Source organism: Borostomias antarcticus (assembly GCF_949987555.1).
Source record: "Borostomias antarcticus genome assembly, chromosome: 5".
In the NCBI taxonomy this organism is placed as follows: domain Eukaryota; kingdom Metazoa; phylum Chordata; class Actinopteri; order Stomiiformes; family Stomiidae; genus Borostomias; species Borostomias antarcticus.
The window spans coordinates 31,381,180-31,391,878 of NC_140238.1; the positions used below are offsets into that span (position 1 = coordinate 31,381,180).

General features: G+C 46.2%; 1 protein-coding gene across 1 annotated transcript; it reads right to left on the reverse strand.

Moving 5' to 3' along the window:
* Positions 1–721: 721 nt before the first annotated feature.
* fscn2a (fascin actin-bundling protein 2a, retinal) lies at positions 722–9,329 on the reverse strand (the record flags this gene model as incomplete). Its single annotated transcript, XM_084437683.1, has 5 exons — positions 722–927; positions 3,969–4,136; positions 4,302–4,423; positions 4,563–4,719; positions 8,507–9,329. The coding sequence occupies 5 exons, from the start codon at positions 9,327–9,329 to the stop codon at positions 722–724; spliced, it is 1,476 nt and encodes a 491-aa protein (XP_084293809.1).
* Positions 9,330–10,699: the final 1,370 nt, after the last annotated feature.

The following is a 10,699-nucleotide window of genomic DNA, read 5'->3' on the forward strand; positions in this document are numbered from 1 at the left end:
CAGTTAGTTGATTCACTATTAATGATGTGTTAAATGTGTTTTGGTAATTGGTTAATGATATAAAACGACACCTTATAAATAGTTAATAGATCATGAACAAGCAATTAGTAAACTACTTACTAATGACTTGTTAAGTATTTAATAGTTGATCTACCTACAGTTGGCCACATCTGGCCCTCTCAGGGGACCCATCTAAACACAAATAAATGTTTAGATGTAACAAATCATCAATAACTCATTAACTAATGGTTTATGGATGATCTATTAACTATGTATAAGGGATAGTTGTAAATCATTAACTGATTATTAACAAACGTTTAACGCATCATTAATAACTCATTAACTAATGGGTGGGTGATCTACTAAGGGGTAGTTGTTCTAAAGCGCATTGTGTTGCCTCTGGGTATGAAATGCGCTATACAAATAAAGCTTTGATTGATTGATTGATAAAGTGTTACGACTTAGTTTTCTATTCTCAGATGTTGGCAATGTCACATGGGAAATTAATTCACGCAAATGCTCTTTTGCAAACCCAACAAAACACACAAAAACAACTACGATTTTCATTTCTTCTCAGTACAAAACGAAAAAGGGCACCTCGCAGCTACGGTCAAATTCAAACCAGTCCGATCAGTCTGAGCTGTTGACATGAGTGGGTGCAGGTTCTCCAACCTCCTCTTCCTCCCTCCATCCTCCTCCTCCTCCCAGGACCATGAAGGCCTCAGTACTCCCAGAGCGAGGAGACGTCGATGCTGGCTGCATCGCCCTTCAGCGTGCCGCCCTGGTCCCCACGCAGGTACTTGCCGTTCTTGCACTTGATGCCCACGCGGCCATGCTCCAGGAACTCCAGATAGAAGTCCTCAGGCTTGTCTCCATCGGAGCACACCAGGCCACTGCTAGAGACGTACCAGAACTTTCCACTCACGCCTGTGGATAGAGAACAGTAGTTACAGTAGGTTAGGTGAAGAACTACTGTAACTGGGTTTCAAAGTGGGGCTCAAAGTGAGGAAATAGTCTGCTGTATTTGTGTGTGTGTGTGTGTGTGTGTGTGTGTGTGTGTGTGTGTGTGTGTGTGTGTGTTTTAAAAAGGTTGAATTAAAAGAGTGAAATGGTCAGACAAGTGTTTTCCAGCCCCAAAAAATAAAAAGTAACATGTACACACATCATCCACACAGACACACTGGACACCAATGGGAGGACTCTTAGGTTTTGTGCATGGAGGATGATTGGCCCGCGCAGTTAGTGGGCTGTGTGGGAAAGCTGAACCCCACCAACAGCAAATATGACCAGTCTAAAGACAGCCTACCACATCAGTCCTCATCATTTAAAGCAGTCAATTACACAGAGGTATCCTAATCATGTACAATGCAAGACTGCGTAGCCTACTGTCGATAGGATTGATTGATTGATTGGTTGATTGGTTGATTGGTTGATTGGTTGATTGACTGATTGGTTGATTGATTGACTGGTTGATTGATTGATTGAAGAATGAAATTCTATGATTTCAGGGAACCGTAACTTGTTTTGGCGAGTAGTGGTACTATGACTAGGCTGTTAAATGCTATTATTAAAGTTGCTTTAACACGTCTGCTGAATGACTGTAATGTCTCTAAATACTTTAATCCGCAACAGGTCACAACAGGGACCAATTAGCACTTTGGCAGTCTACTGTAGGTGTATTCAAGGGAGGTGCATAATAAGGCCGTAATTGTGGCTCTTTGGTTGGTTGGAGCTCACAAAATTATATCACCATTATTTCCTCTATGTCCCTGTCCCATCATAAAAGGTTTCATTCAACTTCTACTTTGGATACACATCTCTCTCTCTCTCTCTCTCTCTCTCTGTCTCTCTCTCTCTGTCTCTCTCTCTCTCTCTCACTCTCTCTCTCTCACTCTCTCTCTCCCCCTCCATGCATTTAGGTCACTGTCAGTGGTGAATGTGTCTGCTTAATCTGATAAAGGAGAGAGGCTGAAGAGTCAGGTCAGAGAGCTGGAGGATGCTCTGGACTCTCCGTGTCACTGCTGCCTCTCAACTAATTAAGACACACACACACACACACACACAGACGAGAACAGAACAGAGAACAGAACAGAGAACAGAACAGAGAACAGAACAGAGAACAGAACAGAGAACAGAACAGAACAGAGAACAGAACAGAGAACAGAGAACAGAGAACAGAGAACAGAACAGAGAACAGAACAGAGAACAGAGAACAGAGAACAGAACAGAGAACAGAACAGAACAGAACAGAGAACAGAACAGAGAACAGAACAGAGAACAGAACAGAACAGAGAACAGAGAACAGAGAACAGAGAACAGAACAGAGAACAGAGAACAGAGAACAGAGAACAGAGAACAGAGAACAGAACAGAGAACAGAACAGAGAACAGAGAACAGAGAACAGAGAACAGAACAGAGAACAGAACAGAGAACAGAACAGAGAACAGAACAGAGAACAGAACAGAACAGAACAGAACAGAACAGAACAGAGAACAGAACAGAGAACAGAACAGAGAACAGAACAGAGAACAGAACAGAGAACAGAACAGAACCATAGGAGGCCGTAACAGTGAAGAGGTATTTGAATGAGACCTATGCGTTAGTGCTACCAGTCTCTCGTCTGTAGGCGAGGAGGATGTGGTCAACCTGACCTGTGAGCGCTCCGGTCCAGCGACTGTGGCAGACCTGACCAAGGACAACTCTGTGGTGGTACTGTACGTCTGGCTCGGAGGCTAGGATTTGTCTATGTACCCTATGTGACGAATGTCACTGTCATTTGAAGACTCACTGTGTCCTTCATGTTCTCCATCTTTCTGTGGCTGCTGATTGGAATCTTCCGGTGGTAGATGAAGGTTAGTCAATGCATTTCCTTGGTCACATTGTGTGCTCAGTAGAAGTGCTCTACCCCTCGAATAATGTGATTGTTTTACCACATCAGGCATCTCTCTAGCCTGGCTTGACCAGTCCCAAGGGTCTGGAAACTCACAATTGCTTTCTGATTCCCATGAGGTGTTACCAACGGGCTTACATCAAAATGCCTCCGGACGCAATTGGATAGAGCTACAACCAATCAGAGAAAACGCCTCTACGGCGCTCCTCTGTTCCGTCATCTTATTAAACCCGCCCCATATTAGATCAACGGTTGTGATTGGCACAAACCAATCTGGGTTTGAGTGGATTCAGTTAGAACGGTTGAATATCCAGACTGATCTGCGGAGTGGAATAGTATGTGAGCTCGCGAGATCAGGCTGGCGACGCCAGGCTAACGTCTCTCTACATAGTCCTCTGTTTGCCTGTTGATCCCTCTTTCTGTTAGCCTTGTGAGACCATCCTGATTGTCTTGTAGCCCCTGATTGGTTCCTGTAGTTGATGCATGAAAAGTAAATGGAGGCCGCTGAGGGGTAGCCCAACGTTAACATTAGTAGAATAAACACTAGCCATAAGTGCAGTTATTGCAGAAATAGACTCAATAACAACAATTATACAGGAACAAAAGTATGCACTAGCAGAGTGTCTCTGAGGAAAAAGTGCCCCCTTTTGGCCAATCAATGTAAAAATCGTTCCATGGGATCTTGGCATGACCCTCTACCATTGTGCAAAGTTTCGGATAAAATGAACAGTCGGTTATAGGTGCTGCCATAGCTGCTACCAATTACAATAGGGTGCCTCGCACCTTTGGTGCTTGGCCCCCTAATAATGTAAAAAACAACAAAAAACTTCAAATCCATTTCTAAGCATCTACATACACAAAACTCTATTGCCAATGTAAAAGTCTCAACAGCACCTTCGACTGCACTGGGAAAAAAAACAATTTGGGACATGTACCCTAACTATCCAAAAATGTACCATCCTATCTTTTCCATGTTAAAAAATGACTGCTAGGGAGGACAACCTCTCTAAGCCCAATAGGCCAATCTTTGGCCAGAATATAATAATGACATACTGTACACACATTCACACAGACTGACTTTTTATGTGGTAGGCGCCGTCACTGAAGAGCAATGAGAAGATATCATAGACGGAGCGGTTGGCATCCAGCGTGTTGGAGCTCTTGTGGTGGCACACAAATCCATTCTCCCCCCGTAAGATCAGCATAGGACGATTGATGAGTTTCATCAAGAAGAGCTCATTGTCTCCTGCAAATGACGAACAACAAGGCCTTGCTTCAGTACTACACCTCTGGCAAAATCAAACCTTATTCAATTTCAGGGAGACCTCATTTATTCCAGTTCTGAAAGTAGCCTATATTCAAATGAGCACACATAGTGACTGAATGTAGAAGTGGATCTCAAAGCACTCACCTACAGCATCGCTGACTGCTGCGAGCTGCCCGTTCTTTTTGGTGCAGACGTACTTTCCGTTGCTAGCCTTGAGCGCCACACTTCGGCCCAGCCATTCGATATCAAACATTGTGTTGGCTTCCCTACAGGGTGATGGGTGGAGAAGCTGGCTGTTAGAAGCTTGATAGGTAGGTAGGTAATGGGAACTGTATTGATCCCGGGGGGAAATTTGATCGATGCAAGAATGTTAATTATATGACTGGGATTTAAAGAAACACTCACACTTCTGTGGCTGTGGACTGGATCCCTCCGTGAGACACCAGCGTCCAATAGGAGCCTCCGTTGGTCCTGAACGTGCACTTCTTGCTCACCTTGTCAATCTCCATCTGGAAAGTCTCCATGTCCGTCTCTACGTCCTGATTGGCGGAGATACTCACCCCTGACGAACAAAAGAGAGGGGGACGATGAGGATCACGGTTCTGATGTCTCATAGACCATTTAAACTTGCAAGCGTTTAAGGAGACATAAGCACAGAAGAATGTATTATAAGGAAGTAGGTTGAAAAAAGAAAGAAGAAAAGCCTGGTTTGAAGACACAATGCATCACTTAGCTGTGTTCAAATGCACATAGCTCAAATGCTCATAGACAATGACCTATAATGCCCATAAAATGCATAGTGAACCTGTCGTCCCCCACCCATGATGCATAACGGAACAAGATGTCATTTTAGTGGATGACAGCAGGCCGGCAGAAAATACCAGCGATGACAACGGTAGACGGCATTGCCGACCAAAGTTAAAATATTTAAACTTTTTGCCATCATCCGTGACGGAATGTAGAACTAGATGTCACGTAGCTCCCTAACACAAGAAGAAAACATGGATGATCAAAAGAGAAAGAAAGCTGCATTTACAGCTACATGCACTACTCGAATATTTACATAAAATAATAGACACAAAATCATTTTATGGGGGGCGGGGCAGCTGTAGCTCAGTTGGCAGAGTGGGTCGTTCAATGATCGAAGGGTCAGCGGTTCGAATCCCAGCTCCGACTGTCCACATGTCGAAGTGTCCTTGAGCAAGACACCTAACCCCAAATTGCTCCCAATGATCAGGTTAGCACCTTGCATGGCAGCTACCGCCATTGGTGTGTGAATGTGTGTGTGAATGGGTGAATGAGAGGCCATTGTAAAGCGCTTTGAGTGCCGCTAAGGTGGAAAAGCGCTATATAACTACAGTCCATTTACCATTAATAATAATAATAATAATAATATGAGGAGGAAACACTTGACCAGGGAGCTGGTGAAGAAAGCGGCACACCAAAAATAAAATGCAAGGAGGCTCACATCAAAAGTGCGGCTTTAATGCTAACACGTTTCGGCCGTAGCCTTCGTCAGAGCATTGCTGTGTGTTCACGATGTGTGTTCATTAAAGCCTATGGCCATTCTGCAATACTACGTCGAATTTACATCTACGACTAGGAGAAGATGTGTCTCATTAGACGTAGCAGTCTGAGCTTGAGGAGGCCTAGTGAAGTGTTGTCCATGCATGACGCAATTATTGGATGACTCATATGGGCATCCTGTCTGGCATGCATCCTGCCTCACACACACTTATCAACACCTGTTACGAACCTGAACAACAAGTATACTCATGAACATGACCCATATCCTGATCCGGCAGCGCTCAAAACACTGAGCACCTCTCTGACGATCCAACAGGTCACTCTGATACTGTTCTCCTACATCCCCTGTAGCCTCAAAGATAGTTCTGCTCCACGCTCCACTCCACGTTCCTCTTTAGAACCTCTGTCTGTCTGGTAAAATGCATCAGTGAGAGGCTACACAGAGGAGACGGTATCTGCTCGCTGTCGTTCAAATTAGACACCACAGAAATATCCCTCAACCTTTCTCTTAAGCCAGTTACCACCCTAATCCCACACACCCACTCATCCTGCTGCTCGTTCACTCACTGTAATTCCCTCAGTGGTGAAATGCAAATCTGCACCACAGGGCCCATTAAGTAGCTTTGTGTGCCTTGCTCATTTTTTATTTATTATTATTATTATTATTTATTTATTATTTTAAAATGTAGGAGCGGCAACCAGGCTAAACACTTCCATTTAGAGGAATCTGATTGCAGCAGTAGGCCTATACAGTATATTATATGCATGTAACCTACAGTAAGATGCTGTGACATCGTGACATAGTTTGTCATTGGTGTGATATCATACGTCATACAGGTCTCTCTCAGTCTTTGTGAGTGTCAATGCTGCACAGAAAGAAATCATAAAGATGATTGTATAGCTTAATTGTAGACCACAAATTTCATTTCTCCCTGGTCTACTGACCACTGTCTCTATATCTGCTCTCCAGGACTGTCCTCAGAGATGACCGGTCTTTCTGACCACTCCTTGCTACCGCTCCTATTTTAGCTACCTCATCGCCGCCTATCCAGTCTAAAGGCCCGGTCGCTCTACACACTATGAAGGAATTTTCATTACAACCGCTTGTTGTGAGACAATAAATTCAATCTCGCTCTAGGTATAAGGTCTGAGAGCCAGTGTCTGTCTAACAAAAGCTGCAATCCCGATTCTGGTGGCTGGTAATTAAGAGACACCCCCCAGGACACGTCTAATGGTGGTCATCTGCCCTCCTCTTAATCTTCAATGGACACACAGTGGAAATGACAAAGCCCATTACCACGATTACCCCTCAGTGGCCCGGCTCTCCGCCACTCACTGTATCAACCACGGTGGCGAGTGTGGGCAGCCATGGATTACTCTCAGGTTTACAGGGAGGGACACATGTTGCTCCATTGTCCATGTGGAAAAGGCAGTTCAGGCAGTTTCTTCATGGTTCAGCTAACAGAGGCGAACGTTCGTCGCAAACATGTTTTCTCCAAACGGTCACATTTGAACGGCTTTTAATGAACGTTACAAATAGTTCGCATAAACGCAACAATCCTTATGGGAGCACATCTCCAGTAAGCCTGGGTCCATTGTGATCCTCGTTATGTTACTGGCGAACTACCTCTCCAGACTGTTAGCTTCTGTTAGCAAACGTTTGCAGCGAACACAAAGCTAACGGAAAATAGTTCTCTAACGTTCGCTGAATTTGAACGCACCCCTGGTCTTGTCCTGTGCACTGTAGTTAGAGCTCCACTATCGCCTCAGAGCTTTAATATGCTTGTATTGGTCTATATTGTCCCTGGCTGTGTTGGCCTACAAAGATCATATTCATATTCAAGACATGCATGGGCGAATATGCATCACCTTTTCACATCAACCCACCAATAGGACACTCAGTTGTTTCGGTACATCATGTCCTCTAACTGTATCTTCACCTTGAAGATTCTCGGAGGACCTTAGCATGTGGCTTATCTAAACTAAATCACAGCCGCTAGAACCAGACGTGTGGCCTCTATGGTGCCCCTACCCGGGTCTGGTTCCCCTGGGTACTCCTCCTCCTCCACACCGGACCCAGGGGAGAAAAACAAAAGACTTTTCCAAGAGAGGATGCACTGATCTCCTGTCATCCTGAGTGCAAGAAAATGTGGTGGTACATCACTGAGCTACAGCATTACCAACTCGTGGTGATGCAATTCCACCCTCACTGGCTTTATTCTGAAGATGCTGTATTGCAACACAGGACATTTGAATAAAAATGGCTGGGTGCATTGACCTGAGTAGGCTACTCCACAGCAATATGTTGGATTGCAGAACAAAATAGCCAAATTAAAAGGCCTAGAAATTCAATATGAATAGCTCAGTGAGAGAGAAGCACACAGAATGAAAAAGATCACATCAAGTTCAGTACGAGTTCAGTATTTGACCAAATCCCTCTCTCCTTTCTCCTCTCCTTATCGGGCAGCGATCCTACAACGCTTTTTCATGTTCAGCATCGACACTGCAGACCGTCTCTTCAATTCTGCGAGGAGTTTCGAGAGAAAATATGGAAAAGCAATTGGCAATCACTGCTTGAATCACTACATGAAAGACAATGCCTCTCTAAAACGTTCATGCGGTGAACATCATGTGTTTACAGTAAACTACTAGCTTTAAACCATGTGGCGACGCTCAGCCACTGGCTTCTAAAGAAAAAAGAACTAGGATGAAAACTATGCGTCAAAAAAAAAAAAAAAAATTAAAATAAATATACATCATATTGCAGATTGACATTAAATCATCAAAGCTTATGTGCCTCGTCTCAACTCTTGGCTGATTACCTTGCTTGACAGAGACAAATCTTTTGTTGGCGGCCTGGAAAACCACTTGCGGATGGCTCTCCTCCAGGTCGAACAGCTCGTCCTTGCCGGGCTTGGAGCAGCGGCCCGAGCGCAGCGTGCCGGTGGGGCCCATGGGGGTCAGGTACTTCCCGTCGCAGCCCTTGAAGGCCAGCTTGCCGGACTTAAGCTCCAGGGTGAAGGAGGTGGCGGGGACGTTGTCCTTCACCAGTTTGCCGTTGTTGCTGAGGAAGCGCCTGTCGCAGGTCTTCAGGCCGTACTTGCCGTCGGTGTAGACCAGAGTGACCAGCGAGTCCACGCCCCAGGGGATGTTGCTGTCCACGGAGATCTCCCCCTCTTTGCTCGACAGGTGGGCGTAGCGCTTGCGGGCCACGCTGAGAAGGCTGGCCTGGGGGTGGAGGGCCAAGTGGACGGCCCAGAGCTCCGGCTCTCCGATGGCCTGGCTGAAGCAGGAGAGGTAGTCGGCCGAGCCGCCGAAGTAGCGCAGGTGGGGCTCCGACTGCAGCGCCCAGCGCCCGTCCGGCTGGGCGGCGATCAGGAAGCGGCAGCCGGCGTCCGGCCTCTCCGCGCCGCAGCTGACCCTCCCGTCCTTGTCGGAGGCCAGGTAGCGCCCCAGGTGGCTGCGCAGGAACACCACCTGGCCGTCCTGGTCCTCCTGCTCCAGCGTCCAGATCTGCTTCTTCTTCAGGCTGGACGCCGAAGCGTTCACCTTGAAACCGAAGGCCTCGGCCGTTAAGTAGCGGTTCTCGTGGTTAATGAGGCCAAACTGTAGCTTCAGGGCCTTGTTAATTCCGTTGGTGGGCATGGTCGGTCCGTCCACACAGCGGAACAGGAGAGAGGAGGTTTAGGACAAACGAGGGGGAGGGTAAAGGGGGGAAGTTGGCACAGAATATAAAAAGGGAACAAAATATTCGATTCCTCCACCTTCTTCTGTCGCTCTAGGTGTAAATGACCCCCACTTAGTGCTCTGCCTAAAGGGAATATTCAGGACTCTTCTGTTCCTCTCTCTCCTTTCTCTCTCTCTCTCTTTCTCTCTCTCTCTCTCTCTCTCTTTCTTTCTCCCCCCAGAGGGCTCACACGGGCGTCTGCTCTCTGTTCCCTAATCAGTCGGGATTAAAGTCAGCAGGACACAGAACCTCAAATCCAACAAGCCGCTGACGTCACATACTAGTGCACTAACCCCATCCCCATCCCCCCCTCTCTCTCTCTTTCTCTCTCTAGACACGCTTCACATACTGTACCTTCATTCTTCACCTCCTACACACTTCCTTTATCTCACCATTCCCCTCGCCTCCCTTTCACTTTCCCAATCTCTCTCTCTCTCTATCACTCACTCTGACAGGCTCATTTCTCTTCCCGAGTCCCTGCCGTCACTCCCTCCCGTATTGAGGCTCGCGCCACTACGGCCGGCCCATCAAACCTCAGGATTATCCTGCCCTGATCTGCCGGCTAACCACGGCCTGACTGGAAAAAAAAAAGAGTAAAGGTGCTCTTCTTCTCTCCCTTCACTCTCTCCATCTCTTTCTCTCTCTCTTTCTCTCACCCTCCTGCTCCAATCGCCCTCTGCCTTGTATTCATTGGGTTGCATAAGTCCAACCATGTGGTTCGATAAACACCATTTGAATTTCCAGATTTCCTTCATTCAAATAAGCTCTTCCGTGTGTTTACCGAAAGACTTTACGTGGAGATTTGAATCTCGTTCACAAAGCCCTCTTTCACAGGATGCAGAGGGTATTCACTCAGCTGCGGCCAGGATTCAGACAATAGGACGAGTCACATATTAATCCAAACACTGAAAAGCAGAGCATTTTCGTCAAGTCGTAAGACTTTGGTAGAAACCATAAAAGAAATCACAAATGGGCAGGAGTGCCTATTTGAATACACACAAATCAGGTTAATTCGCCTCGTTAAAACTGTCCCTTTGACTGCAAACCCCTCAGCCATTCATAATACACTAACGGTCGTTTTATTTAAAGCCTTCCAATGTCAGACTAGCCTACTACTAATCCCCGCTGCTCTCTCTTCTAACAGCTTGTCAGTGATGAGGACACATACTGTAGACATGACCCATGACCTTTGCCACGCCACACGCCATGGGGGTGGCGGTTCCTGACAAATCTCCCAGGAGCGATGATGGTTAAGGTGAACTTTTCAAAGGGGAAATTAACCTAAAGT